This window comes from Parasteatoda tepidariorum, chromosome 6 (genome assembly GCF_982258835.1).
Source record: "Parasteatoda tepidariorum strain Cologne lab strain chromosome 6, Ptep-v5.0, whole genome shotgun sequence".
In the NCBI taxonomy this organism is placed as follows: Eukaryota; Metazoa; Arthropoda; class Arachnida; order Araneae; family Theridiidae; genus Parasteatoda; species Parasteatoda tepidariorum.
The window spans coordinates 42,544,093-42,559,721 of record NC_141760.1 but is presented as its reverse complement, the minus strand read 5'-3'; the positions used below and the strand labels follow the sequence as shown (position 1 = coordinate 42,559,721).

Genomic DNA, 15,629 nt, shown 5'->3' with positions numbered 1-15,629 from the left:
TGTTGAAGAGGGTCGAGGCAACAGAGATACAGTTGAAGAGATGCCTTTGATACAGCTGAGCACCAGGGCAGTGCCATATCCTCAGTGATTTTTTAGAAAAATATTTAGTTAAATATGTTTATTGGTAAATATTTACACGTATATCCACTCCAGACGTAAATTAGTTCGCAGGGATTAAAAAAATATGCTACTCTGAATAGTTTTTGCTTTAATGATCGGAATTTTTCATTTTAATGGTAATAGGTTGAAGGGTTGACCTCAAAATATTTTAATTTATTAGAGTTCATTATTATTTAAGTTACGGAAAGACACAAAATCGCACTTTCTCCGAATATACTCATCTTTTACTCGGCGGATTGTGACTTTTGTCCTCCAAAATATGGAATGCGGGAGGGAGAAGTACGGGAGCTTTATTGGAGCTTTGGAATGATGTTTCTATTTTATCTCATGACAGAGAAGGGGATAATTTTAATACTTCTGCTGCCCACTATGCTGAAATGTTTCGAACTCATAATTACACTGGTTTGTGCAATTTAATGGCTACCGGACATACTCTAATTTATTGCTGAAATTCATAAGAAAAAAATCCATAACGAGACAAAGAAATTTGACAATTTCGCGGACATCACTTGAAAATTGTTAAACCTGAAATCAAAGTATGGAAAAGGCCGCGAACAACAGCCAGACGGTGAAATTAAATTTTCATTATTCTATTGTTTAAAACTAATTGATGTGTTAGGATTGAGGGAGAGGTAGAAGATTTAAGTAGAATTAGAATATTTAAATACAGTTGTGCTGAGCATTTGTCTTGTTTAACGTCAAAGTTTATCATTTTGAACTGGTCACTAAAGGCGACAAGTTAAATTAATAAAACACAAGTTTCGTTCAAAAGGAAATGATAAATATAATAAATTATAAAATATAATTTACATGATTTGTAAGCCGTTTCATTTTTAGGAACGCAAAATAACAATTTTTATTAGTTTTTTTCGCTTTTATTTCAACGAAAATCATAATTTTGCTAATTTATTTCATTTTCAGCTTATGTATTTACACCAAAACAAATTAATAACTTAATTAGATATAGTTCCAAGAGTGCGAATTCTTCTGACGAATATAAAACCTAATTTAAGGCTACTAATGAACAAAACTATGAAACAATTCCATTCCTCTTACTAAATATTTAAAAAAAAATAGGCTTTAATTGGTTTATTCATTTGCAATTGTTTTATTCCACTTACTTTATGAACTTTATTTTATATACTTTATTATGTAGAAAGTCGGGGTTTCGCCAAAAGAAGTTGAATCCTTTAGGGCTCCATAGCCAAAAACATTTGGGAACCATTTCTCTAGATTTAGGCGGACAATTATCAGGAATAATATCGAAGAAGTTCATCCAAGAAATTTTTTCTGCGCACCGCAATGCTCCACGTCAAAACTATAAGATTGATAAAGTTCGAAAAATAACTCTGGTTCAGTATTCTATTGTTATTCTCATATTTAAAATCAAATGTTAAGTTTATCTGATTTTGTTTATTCACTGAAGTTCTTTTAAAGTAAACTATTTAAAAATCATTGATTCAAAAAAGGGATTTTTTTTTCAAAAAAAAGTCAGAGAAATAAATAAATACTGTTCAAAGGTAAATTTACATGTTTTCACTGTGCAAACAAAATAAATAATTTGATTGAATTTTGCGAAACATAAAAATATCATAGAAAATCATGATCAAAAAGTGAGAAATCGTTAAATAGCTTAGAAAATATTCATCTTCTTGAATTACATTTTATAAATTTTTTTATCCTTTATATCTAATAATATTAATAAACTAATATTATCGCTTTGTAGCGACCGACAAATATGTACTGTTTGTGATTTTTATGGTTGATGTTTATGGTGCATGGCTTCAGAACATTCTTTACCTGATCAATCTCGATAATGACCAGCAAAATTTTGATAAAATTTCTTTTTAATTGTGGTACTTTAATGGGTAATATAAGTTAAGGGTTGTCATTACAAAACACCATATTTAGTCATTAAGTAAAGCATTCTCGCATCAGCCCGTTGTTAGGTTAAGGTTCCACAATTTCGTGATTGTGGCAATATGGTCATCACTGCGCACAGGACGCCATTACTTTCCAGGCAAGCTAGTATTTGAACCTGGGTGGACTTCGAGCAGCCACTGGTAATCAAACCGCAATTCTTCACAACGTCAGTGCAGTGCAATAATCTCTGAGCCATCGCTCTCATATTTAAACATTAGCAAAACTTAATTAAAATTTGTTTGTTCAAAAAATCTTAATAAAATCTTATAAACAATAATATTTTTTTATATATATAAATACGCACTGAGTCCCACAAATTACACATACGTTTCAAATATTCTGCAATATTGCGTTAAATGTAAAGTATCATAGTGGTACCTATACTTGGTTCTATGCATAAAGGCACTTCAGATGGTGTCCATGTTCCGTCAGGCGTGCACTTATATTCTTCAGGGGAAGGTTTCTCAAACTCTTTATCCTCTTTGCATTTGATTTTGCATGTCGTTCCATTTTTTGTATGAGTGCATACCCATCGAATCTTGACATTTCCAGCCAACTTCCTGATGTCACAGTTCAAGAAGTCTAAAAAAAACTAGCTTATATCAGTTTTGAAGGTTTTTTTATTTCAGCAAAAATGACTAAATCTTTTAGTAAAATGAGTTTTTTTCCAGCTGCAGTTATTAAATAATCAGTGTAAAAATGTCGTCTATTGTCTTAATTTTTTGTTCATAAATTGTTCAGCAGCTTTTTACTGTTATAAGTTGAATGTCAGTTCAAGCTTTCAGTTAGAAATAATAATCATGATTTGGATATCGAACTTGATAAAATATTTTGGCGAATATAAGCAGCTGGTGCACTTTAAGTTTTTGTAGCTTGCGGTTCACTTGCTATTAAGGTACAGAGTTTACCAGGTCTAGGTTTTACACTCACTGCTAAACATGATGAAAAACACGCGAAGTGTGTTTAACATTATGTGTTTTACATTTGCTACAACTATTAAGTTACCAAACGATTTTTTAAGGGTTGGACTAGTTTGTATATTAAGCGAATTGTATACGGAAGAGCTTAAGGAAAAATTAAAGTATGACCGGATATTTGATATCCAGTCATACTTTATTAATTTTTCCATCCATATTAATTATTAATTTTTCCATTTTAGTCCTCCTTAATTTTTCCAGTTTCTCAAAAATGATGGATGGTTTGAAAAATCAATTAAAGTAAAACGGAAGGAATACGATTGTAGTGCTACGTTCTTCTTAGGAAATATATATATATATATATATATCAGGAGGCTCCGCCCCCTGCTCGCTAACGCTCGCCAACCCCCGAGAATTGCTACTCAATCCTATGTGGTTCACGCCGTGAACCATGGCTCGCTGCGCTCGCTCGCCAATGAACACAATGTTCTAGCACAAAGACATAATATATTATCATCAAAGACATAGTATTTTATCATCAAAGACATAGTATTGTACTTATGTAGAAGAATTCTACCAATGTTCTTATTGGCTTTTAAAAAAATACATTAGCTATTTAGATTGTACATGGTGAAAAAATCAAAACATTATCTAAATAAGAAACATATTAGCAAAATAAATTATCAAATATTGCTTCACTAATATTCTGCATTTTAAAGCGTGAAAATTCAATGCATAAATAAACGCGAAATATAAAAAAATTCAATGCATTCAATACAAACACTTAAACGTTTTTTAGACGTTTAGGTAGCTCCCAGTAGAAAAATATAAATTCAACAGCGGCCTTTTAAAGTATTCTCACTTCAATTAATTAATTAATTCCTAATTGAGTTTAAATTAAATATTGTCATGTTTTTAGTGCATGAATCTGAATTGAACAACCTGATAATGCTCACTCTGGTTATTGTTATCTGGTTGCTCACTACGTGCTCTTGCGCGCCGAATGCAATCAATTAAAAATGAAAACTGTTGCCAGCGCGAGAAAAGAAATATCATCGGTTTTATTGATACATACATACATACGTACGTATTAGCGTTTTATATAATATAGATAGTTTCCTTTTCAGAAAGTACGGGATCCAGTTTTCTTTAACTAATTTTTCAAATTGTCAGTTATGTATAGAACACTAAGTAAAATTTACTCAGTTGAATAATAAAATTTGATCTCCTTACGATATTTTTACATACTTCATAGAGCAAATTTGTTACTCGAATTTTTAAATATAAGTTCCCTTAAACTCAAAATGTATATCTTTTTGAATAATTCCCCCTTTACATTTACATAAATAATTGTGTAGGCCATCGGTTGTAGAAGGTACATGACACTTAAAAAAGAAATTTAAAAAAAAGCGTAACAGAATTAAAATTATATTCATTGCATGTAATATTATTGAAGTCTCGATATCTTATTTAAAGATTGCTTTAATATGGTGACATTTTTATACTTTTTCAAGAACAACACAACTTTTATTTTGATTAGTTTATTTCTTTCCTTTTAAAATGAAATACATGTCTACATGGGTTACTACTAAACTCAATATATGGGTGATTCTTTGGAAATATGACAATTCGGAAAAAAATTTCGTCAAATTTACAGTCTTCAAAATAATCAAAATTTTTTTGTATATTTATTTAGTTACATTTATTAATATCTTACAGACAGAGTAGTGTCGTTTATTGACAATTGCTCAAGAAAGAAAAGAAAAAATAGAAATTCACCAAATTTTGAATGCTGGAAAATGACTAGAAAGTCAGGAAAATGACATATTAGCTTATAAGTTAAGAAAACAGTCATTTTAAGCTAACAGAAAGAAACTAAACTTAACAAACTCAAAAAAGACAAAGTTGAAAAGTTAATTTTAACTTTTTATATAAATAAATTCCAGAAATAATTATTGTGAGCAATTTGAAAAAATTAGTTAAGTATAATAGAAGTTAGAGAGTAACACACATAGTGAGATTGTTTTTAATTTTACTGCATTTTAATTTGAAAAGAAGCATTTAAAACAAAGAAAAAAAAATAGCAAAATTTCATTAATTTCAAAGCTTTTTGAAGATGCAAAATGACTGGAAGATATTGGGTAAGGAGCAGATATTTTTGAAATGATGATATTCCTAGAAATTTTGACACAGTCTTTGTTTAAATTAAATTGTTTAAATTAATTCTTTTATCCACTGTTGAAAGAATCAAAAATGTTTTTGTTGTTGATATGTTCAGAATAAAATTGTGTATAATAATCAATAATTAAATAAATAAAAATCTTTAATTACATACAAGCATATTACAATCTTACATAAACTGGGTATTAGGTTAATATTTGCTTTCCCTCTTTTCGCTATACTGTTTATAAAATGTCCGGTAAATGTCAATGTCCTGGCATTCATAAGCCGGGTAAATGACAGCCAGGATAATGACAAGTTGCCATTTTACATTATTAACTTTACTTTAATTTAACATTTCGGCCTGAACCATTTACTTTCCACAGAAAACAACAGGATTTCTTGAAATAACTCAGGTACATCTATATAGTTTATGTTATTAATGATTTCAAGAAGACAGGAAAATGACAACATAAAAACCTACTCACCTTGAAAATTTTTTTGAAATAGGTTTTGAACCAGAAAGTTGGTACTTAATTTATGCAATAAGACATGTTCAGATAGGATGGTATTCTAATCAATCTCTTAACCTAAGATATTGATTGCTGGCTCTATCTATTCTGGTTATAAATAACTAAAAAAAGTGACCAGGAAAAGGACTGATTTTCAAGTAGCAAGTTATTGATAGAAAAAATTATTTTCAACAAAATTTTTGGAAATAATACTCTCTGCATATATTCTAGAAATGCTTACAACGGTTGAGATAAAAAAAGTTAGATATTGACGAATGTATGGGAAGTTTTGAAGCTAATCGGAAATATTGTTTGTGACATACCAGGAAAATGACATTTTGAAATTAAATTAAAATTTTTGAATGTATAAAACAGTCAATGCTTGTGCAATGTCTTTTTAAAATGCTAACAGCAATGCTATTTATTAAAATTTTTTTAAAGCTCTTTTAGTAGAATAGTATTAGATCTTGGATCTGTCAGTTGTCGTTTTTCGTGAGAATCACCCATATATTAACATACAGCTGATTCTAATTTACAAATTTTATACAAAGGATTCCATTTCTACACAAATTCATATACAGAGGGGTGGTATGATTATTGAAATGACCAAGGTAAACCATTTGCTACGACATTGAAACTTTTCAAAAAAATGTCTACTTCCTCATTACTGAAGTAGTTTACTGAAATAAAAATATTTTTTATAAGATAATGAAACATATCTACAAAATCATATTTTAGTTTTAAAAATCATAAGCAAGTGGCTGAAGCAATAAAAAAACACAGTTTTTTAATATTGCATGCAAACAGTTCAATGGAGGTGGATGATATAGTTAGATCCCAAGATTTTTTGGTTAACAATTTGTAAAGGAGAAAAATGCCATGCCAATTAGCGAAGACGCTCAAAAGTATTAAGGAAAGTTTAATCAGAGTAACGATAGGTATCCGCAATAGATTTTCGTATCTATATATATATTTCTCTTACACGGCGACAAAAAAAGACTCATTACAACTCCCCGAATGGCAACGCTAAAAAATCGACCAATGATTGCAGCTAAAAATGTCACATGCCAAATCTAGATGAGATGGCTCAACATATAGCGCTTTTAAAAATGGAAACTGAAATAACCAGAGAGAGCATAAGCTAGACAGAAGTGAGTAGTCTTTGTCGATAGATCTCTATTTTAATATTTTGTTGAAAGCGCTTTTTTCACGAATTTATTAATTACGAATTTATTTGACGATTTTTGATTTATATCACAAATTTATTTGTTTTACTAGAATTTATTTGTTTATGCAGGTTCTTCCATTGCAATTCACTTATTTCAATTTTTAATAGACTTAATTATAGCCAAAATTTTAACTTTTTTAAAGAGATATCAGTTTTAGAAATTTTATCTTATTTTTTTATACTACAGCACATTTCTAATAGGTTTAACGAATTACATGTTTTTTATTTGAATTCAAATTTATTTTAATGACTTAGTATTTACTGAAAAGATGTAATTTTTTTAAAAAAAAAAAAGTTTTTATGTGGATTTGAATGATTGTTTTGAATTCTTAGAATTTTGTGCATTTGCAATGTACCTAAGTTAGTAGCGAGCGAAGTGAGCCATATAAGATTGCGTAGCAATTTTCGGGGGTTGGCGAGCGTTAGCGAGCAGGGGGCGCAGCCCTCTAGTTTTCAATATTGTGCGTGATCTACATGACGCCAGAAAGTGGAAATTGTTTACAAGCCAAGACTTAAGAATATGCAGATTAGAGCTTTCGTTATTAGATCTCCAGTTATTAGAATGCACCCATCCATACATGCATGCAGACAAATAGATTTTCGCTTTTACATAGTTAGAGAAGAAATAACAAATAGATATTACATGAGACTATCTTTAGAAAAACTAAATTTTATTAATGTAATGATTCTCTGAGCAATTAGATCCAGTCAACAAGTTAAAATAACTTTAGGAAATAAATACTTTCAACCTAAAGTGTCAGATTTGTCTGAAAAGTAATGTTAATGAGATTTTTTGGTCCGATAAAAACAACAGATTAAAATTTTTGAAATTAGGCTACTTCAGCCTTGATACATTGCTTTCAGAGACATTTTCTGGCATCAAAGGCGTCATAGTGGGCCTTTTCCGGAGTACCCTTTAGAGCAGTGGTTCTTAACCTTTTTAAGCCGCGACCCAAATTTGAGAAATATGTTCATGTCGTGACCCAAAAAAGAGTCAAACTTTTTTCATTGCTTTATTTTAGATCGTATTTTTTAAAAATCTTCAATCCTACGATGATGATTTTTTTTAACTTACAAATTTTTTATTTATTTTTTTAATAATAAAGATAAACAAAAGTACTTTTCGATCCAAGGAATATTTAATTAATAATCAAGTGTTTTTAATAATTTTTATTGACCAAATTAAAATATATTTATAACTTTTTGAAAATAATTGACATTTCAACTTATTCCTAAAAAAAAGAAATATCAATACATATGTTAACTCTTTTAAATTTTAAATGCAAGTCATACAGTTTTAATGAGAACCTTATGCTTGAATAGATTTTGAAAGATCTTCAAACCTCAGTTGAATGCTTGTCAAGGAGCAACTTATATCTATTTCAGGATTTAACTTGTTCCGGTAATTGTTTTTGATTGCACACAGAGCCGAAAAACTAGCCTCACACATATATGTTGTTGAAAAAGGCAATAATACTTTTGGGGCTTCTTTAACAATTATTGACTTTTCGGTTTTTAATTTTAACCAGAAAGCACATAAAGATTCAGTGTTTTTGTAGAAATTGTATCGAAGTGCTTGGCCACTTTGTATTTCTATTAATTGTTCTTGAAATTGATTAATATTAACAAATTCCTCATTCCTCATTAAGCATAGGCTGAGTAAGCCACAATGACTTCTTCTAGGAGGTGTTGGTATTACTTATGATTTGGTGTATTACTAACTTCTTTGGTTCAACTCAGCGCGACCCAAGAAATATGCTTCGCGACCCAATTTTGGGTCGCGACCCATAGGTTAAGAACCGCTGCTTTAGAGCATAGGTTCTCAACGGGGTAGATGGGAGCATACTGAGGGGCAGTAAACTTGTTTTGGGTGGTAAGGGGCGTTGGGTATGTTTTGGGAGGTAAGGGGGCGATGAGCATGTTTTGTCATTCAAATTTAATTTTAAAACTTACAAATAAAATTATTAAATTGAGATTTATTTAATAAATAAAATTAATCTAAAAATAACTTATAAAGAAAAAAAAGATTAAATTAATATAATAAAATAAGGATTATCCGATACACCATTTGTATCAGCAATAAAGCGAACTTATATGACAACTATTCTCCGATCCAAACCAACACATCTCAGCGCATGAGTCAGTAGTTTTTGCCTCAGACTCATTCAAGCCATTTGGTGGAAATTGAAGTGCATGCGCTTTCAGTAGAATGTCTGATTTGACCCGTGTTTCTTATAACGGTTTTCGTTAGCTTCCTTGCGGTTTTTTCCCCAGTTTCGATTAGATCTCATAGTTTATTTGGCCATTTACGCACGCGAATTAGTTCTTTATCATAAATTATTCATTAATTTTGAGAAATAGTTGATTTTCTTTCATCGTTTGTATTTTGCTCCCACCAACAATGTCGGTTTACAAAAAGAAGTGTCATCAATACAGTGCCACGTACTTGATGTTGGGATTTGCTCAATCACTGTTGAACTCTCTTTGATATTGATTTTGAAGTTGATGAATCAACCTTGTCTGGTAACGTATGCTTTACTGAAGGCATAGGTCCAGTTTGTAAAGGTAGGAAAAATTATTCAAGAGATGCTTTTTGCAAGAAGCTTGATAATAGATATCAAAGTTAAATCTATTTTTAGTACTGTCAAAGATTATTTTAAAGAGAAAATATTCCTCTTGCAAATATTATTTCCACTGCCACTGATAGAATGATTTGTCGACATCGTGGGTTTATTGCCCTTTTGGAAAGGGAGGTATCAGATATTTAAACTGTTAACTGCGTGATTCACAGACAGCATTTAGTAGGAAAAAATCTCAACGACAGTTTGCATTAATCATTGCAATGTGCCATATCTGCTGTGAACAAAATTTACAGTAATGCTATCTATGATTGATTATTCAGACATCTGTGTAAGAAAAACAATGAAGAATAATTCAATCGCTTGTTACTATACACCGAGATTCGCTGGCTTTCCAAAAGCTTCTGTCTCAATAGGTATTGATATCTTTTTGGCTCTGTGCTTGAGTTCCTCGAAAACAGGGACGTAGCTCTGAGAGACAGATTGCTAGAATTTAGGAAATACTTAGGCTGATTTATCTGTAAAATGTAATGGCGTTAATTTACAACTTCAAGGCAACGAGCTAAATTTGATCCCTACAAAATCAATTATTTCTGCCTTTCTGAATAAACTCATTTCGTGGAAGCAGAATTTTGGTTGGAATGAGTTCAGCCAAGTAGGCGAAATTCAGTCTGATGATGCACAAGAATATTGTCAACACATTGACTCTTTGCACATGAACATTTCTGACCGTTTTAAAGATGTTTTGTTCCCTGGAAGTCCCTCAATGGGTTTATGGGCTATGAACCTTTTTGTGAATATTGAAACAACAGAGGTTCAGATTTACGAGGAATTGGTCGAACTTCTAATAAATGAAACTTTGAAATGATGATCGTCTCACAGAATGTTTGCTTAAAGGTAACATCAGTCGTCTCTATCCTGAACTGTACACAATCGTAAAATTTTTTTTAAATTGCCTTCTCTTCCTCTTAACTTATCGAACGGGGATTCAGTGCAGTTATGGATCTTGTCTCAAAAAGGAGAAATCGACTCGAAATTGTGCAGCGAGGGAATTTGCGTCTTCATCTCACTAAAAGTATTGATCCGAGCATTAAGAAATTGGTTCTGAACCATTAAGTATAATCATCCCACTAACATAGTTACTTGAATGTTTCATTGATACTACTTTTTAGAGTTAAAAAATTATTTTAAGTGTTTTTTTAATTATCTAATTCGGAATAAATTCTTCTTCTTAAGCATAGGTTTCTTTGTTGCATTTTTTTTTTCATTAAACATATTTATTTTGATCATAACAAATTAACTGTGATTACCTGCCGTGAGGAAATTATAGAGCTAATGTACACATTATGTTTTTTTTTTAAAAAAAAAACAAACAAATTTGAAGCGTAAAAAAATTGATTAAAAATATTGCCTCTTATAATTCAGCTCACCTCCTTCCGTCCCCATGTCTAAATAATTGGATTTTCTCGAAGGCGTTGAAATATTTTTTGCTCCTTAAGCGGGCGGCAACGTTAAAAAGGTTGAGAATCTATGCTTCAGAGTTTTAGTGGAAGCGCTTTCAGTCTCTCGTAATTATGTTTTTTTCATGGGAGTTTTCAATCACGGGAACAAGAAGAAATGGCAGGTCTATAGAGCGACTGGTAAATCGTTGGCACCATTGAATCTGCCTGGAAGCGGTTTATGAGGAAGGTGGAATGGCAAGACTTTTCTTTAAACTCTTTTCTGATCTACAAATTGTACGCCACAGTCTCGAGAATAGCAATTTTTGAAATTCTTAACCAATGTTTCATTAAAGTAATACCCAACAACTCTTGAACACAATCGACTGAGTTAAAAAGTTGAGTCACATGCGTCTCATTTTCGTTACTGGTAGTTGTCTATGGCCTTTCAGAGCAGTCTTCATCATAGCCATTAAGAAATGACTTAGACTTACCACTAGACTTATTACCGTGAAGCAACAAAAATTATCTTTATCAAGGGAAAAGTTTCTTATTGCAGTACGCCAAAAGATGGGAAAAGTTTCTAAATATTGCACAAATCTACCGCACCTGTTAAAACTGAGTCTTCAGCACCACGTAAGTCACCCTGCCACCACCACCAATTCCAATCGGTACGCGCATAATTCGATGTACATTCATTTCACTGTAAAATAAGTTATACACTTTTTCAGGACAAACCCTGATCCTTGAAAAAAAAAATACAAATTCTTTGGAGAGAAAAAAATCCTTGTTCTAGGAAAATGCGCTTTTATGTTGGATTTCGTAACAAAAATTATTCTCTGCGCTAATATCTTAGAAGACCTCTTTAAACTATGGAGATTGCATCTTAATTGCTTAAAAATCCGATTAAAATTAGGCCAAAGTTTATACTGAACGTTAAGTTTTTTTAACATTGTATGTGCTATATTAAACGTTCTTATGACTAAAATATTGTAGAATGAAATAGTCCTTACGATGTTCACATAGGGGTCCTCTGTATTCAGGTGGGCATCCGCATACATCTGGACCGGTGCAGCTTCCTCCATTCAAACATGTCTGATTGCAAACAGCTAGAAATGAAGACAAAAATAATTAACATAATTTTTACTATTTAGTTAGCTAATTTAAGTTAAACAATGCTTAAAAAATAACAAACCAATTTATAAATGATTTTAGTTAAAGTTATTTTAGTTAAATAAACGACTGCAAAACTAATAAAAATAAGATTATTGCTTGTCTTGTTCAGCGAACTCAATAAAAATCATGAATCGAATTGATCGCTCCACATTTTAGTTATTTAAATTTAAGTCTTAGTTGTACTATATAAAAGTATTAAACCCATTAGCAGATTATTGAAAGTATGAGAAGAGGTGAAAAGACAGACAAGAACGAGTCTTGCTTTTGAATAACATTAGTGCAATATTTACGCGTGCGTAATACGTATGTTATTAAAAAAAAAAGCAGGATTTAGGTTAAGAAGCTGGACAGAAGTTAAAATTAAACTTTTAGCAAATAACTGATCAATATTTTTTGTCTTCTGCTTTTGATACGCCAGGTTTCCTAACAAAAATTGGTTATGCTTTAGTTTTAATGTTATATTGATATACAGATATTTAGTTATAATGATTAACAGACCTGTCAAAAGTGAAATACTTTAATTCCGTCTCTGTTTTGCTTCCAAAATTTGCAATAATGTATATAAAATTTTTAGAATAACCTATTTTTTATGCTTCATATACTGATTCACATTGTTCGTGAATTCGTGTATAATTTTGCTTCAACCTTTGGAATACTAAGTATTTTTGCCAGCTATGTTGCTATGATTCTCTTATAAAGTATTTCGCGATTTACTTATGGAATAAAGTACTTAAAAATGTGGTGGCTTTAGAATTGTGAAAATTCTGAAATTCTACGAATATTTTTTTTTCCAAATGTAATTTCCAAGTAGAGCTGAAATGTATATAAAAATATAATCAATTTAATCATTAATATAATAAGCGTAATAAATCGAATTAACAGCATGAAGATCAAAGTCCCTTTTGAACTCAGCATTGAATCAGTGAATAATCATAACATTTATTCAATATATCATTTTCACCTTTATTTAGAGGATCATTTTAGTTCTTATCCATTTTAATGCTATAAAATACCTATTATTACAGAACCGATATTAGTATAGAAAGTAGTTATTACCGCAATATACACTCCCCATTACCGAAATGCCAGTTGTAACTATTACTACTATTAATTAATCACCATCATTAATAATAGTTAGGTTTTCACGGCCCTCGAAACTTATAAGTACCATAATTTTCACACTTATTCGTACCAATAATTATAATCAGTTGATTTCAATAATTTCATTCACATCAACTGTTCAAATCAGATGTTTTCATATCATTAATCTACTTTAGCAGCACTAATATCACCAGTACTCGCATTTAAGTCGATAATTAATTGATAAGTAAAAAGGTCAAAATTATTAAACAGCTTTTACAAAGTTGATCCAAGGCGATTTTAAGAACAATAAAGAAGGAAAAATTTTCTTCGCATTTACTAAGCAGCTGACTTCTTTTCGTCTGAGAAAATGTGTAACTTTTGCCATATCAGGGTAAATTGAGAAATCATTTAAACATCATTTTAATAAAGAATTTAGGTGCATTAAATGATCATGATCCGTTCAAAGTTGATTAACAACATAATATTCATTTTTGCTGCTTTCATACTTACGTTGGCAATCAGGGAAGTTCTTTGTTGGTCTCCAAACTCCAGTCACGTGCCAGCATATGTTCCCCTTGGATGTTGTGTTCTCTGGAAAGCGATATCCTTCTTGGCAATTCGCTTCACATTTTCTAAAAATAAATAAATAAATAAAAATTGAAATTCCAATAAGTAAATTAATTCATTCATTTTAAAAAATGTTGCAAAACTAACAAAGATAGTTCGTTTCTTCAATGCAAAAACAAATTTTTTGATGTACATAGCAGTTTCTTTTTTTTAAAATTGATTGAAACCAAAAAATTAATTTAATTCTAGAAGTAACTATATAACTTAAATTCTAAAAAAGAAGGAAATTTTTCAGCATCTTATTATTATTATTTTAGATAAGCATAACATAGCACCTAAATTGTGCAAAATGAGTCATACAATTCAACATGTATGACATGCTTTGTAAACAAACATAAAGGGAAGCATGGAAAGCTCAATCATAGAGGTTTGATCATCCTTCTTTTGTTTTGCATATTTCTTAAACATTTAGCCATTGATCACCTGATTACAGTATAAGTACTATTTTTGTCTATAAGACATTTGTAAATGAATTCAAAGAGAAATCACGAATAATATCCTTTCTGTCTAGATAGTTTTTTCGAAAGGTTTGATATATCGTATAAATCAAGAATTTTAATAAGCTATAGATTTGTCTTCTGAGGGATCAGTTATTAATACAAATTACATTCACTTAACAATTTCAGATCAGATATGTTATTTTTTATCAGTAAGTTTTTGATATTTCTTACAACACAATAATTGAATGCAATAATTTTTTTAGCTACTTAATTTTTGCTGCATATGTTTTAAAGCCTCTTTTTTCTTATTCTCGTTGATCAACATTCCACACATTCAGTTAAAACACACTAAAAAAAGATATTTTATTTAATTATTATTCAACAGGCTTAAAAACCTCTTTAGGCTCTCGTTCATCGAACCACACTGAATTAGGGAGGTTTAATACAGCTTGTTCATGCGTGAAAAATCAATTTTAAAAATAGTAGTTTATAATTTCAGTTAATAATTATATAAGCACATGACAAGCATTAAAATAATGAAAAGTTTATTATTCCAACAAAAAATGGAAAAAGTTGTGAATTCCTTGATTTTGTTTTATTATATCTAAGTTAAGTTCCATTAAAAATAGCAGACAAACTACATTTATAAAAATAAAAGCTATATATGCTATTTTAAAAACCATATTTCCGAACGCGTTACGATATTTTAGTTTTTTGCAATTTTTTTTCAACGTTATCAAATTACCATTCATATCATAAAATTTTATCAGTAAACTAAAAGGCTTCGGATGAAAACATTTGAACATATTTAGTTTAGTTATTTAATTAATAAATATGTTTTATTGTGACCTTGGATAGCTCAACGTATATGGCGTGCTTTTACAACGTATATGGCGTGCAACGTATGCTTTTAACATCGACACCCGCAAGTTTGAACCTCTGTCACGGTTAGTTTTTTGGCCACATAGTTAGACTAAACTAAAAAAATCACTATGTCTGAACTAATTTGAGCAATACTTTACGCAAAGAGAAATTCAATATCCGAATAGAAAAAACAAACAAACTTACATCTCTCTATTTGTGGAGTTGCATGAGATATTGGAGTACTTGGGTGTGAGTGGACGGTTGCATTTTCCAGCTGAAACAGTAATGTGAAAGATCTTAATAAAACACGAAATTTGAAATGTCAATAACCCTAAAAATTATATTTTACACTAAAGTTATATCTTACAATGCAGATAAATCAGCAATAAAATGTAACCCTTGCTGATATCGTTTTAAATGAGTTATAACTACTTACTAAGTTGTATCTCCTTCCCATACCGGCAGCAATTTCTAAAATTTTTTTACTGCATCATTATCGCACTATCTGGATTAAAAGCTGTGAGAATGCTAACTTCATCACACTCACATTAAAAAAATTTT

General features: G+C 30.4%; 1 protein-coding gene across 4 annotated transcripts in view; it reads right to left on the bottom strand.

The window, feature by feature from the left end:
- LOC107455051 (uncharacterized) overlaps nucleotides 1-15,629 on the bottom strand; it is a 78,405-nt gene that overhangs the window by 14,769 nt on the left and 48,007 nt on the right. For 3 of the 4 annotated variants that reach the window (XM_087165741.1, XM_043045453.2, XM_087165740.1), the window contains exons 4-7: nucleotides 15,273-15,342; nucleotides 13,648-13,769; nucleotides 11,892-11,987; nucleotides 2,422-2,625 (exon numbers count right to left, since the gene is read on the bottom strand). In XM_087165741.1, the coding sequence (XP_087021867.1) occupies nucleotides 2,422-2,625; nucleotides 11,892-11,987; nucleotides 13,648-13,769; nucleotides 15,273-15,342 (492 nt within the window). Of the gene's footprint in view, nucleotides 1-2,421; nucleotides 2,626-4,485; nucleotides 6,313-11,891; nucleotides 11,988-13,647; nucleotides 13,770-15,272; nucleotides 15,343-15,629 lie in introns of those variants that run through there. The other variant, XM_043045455.3, reaches the window with a different exon arrangement.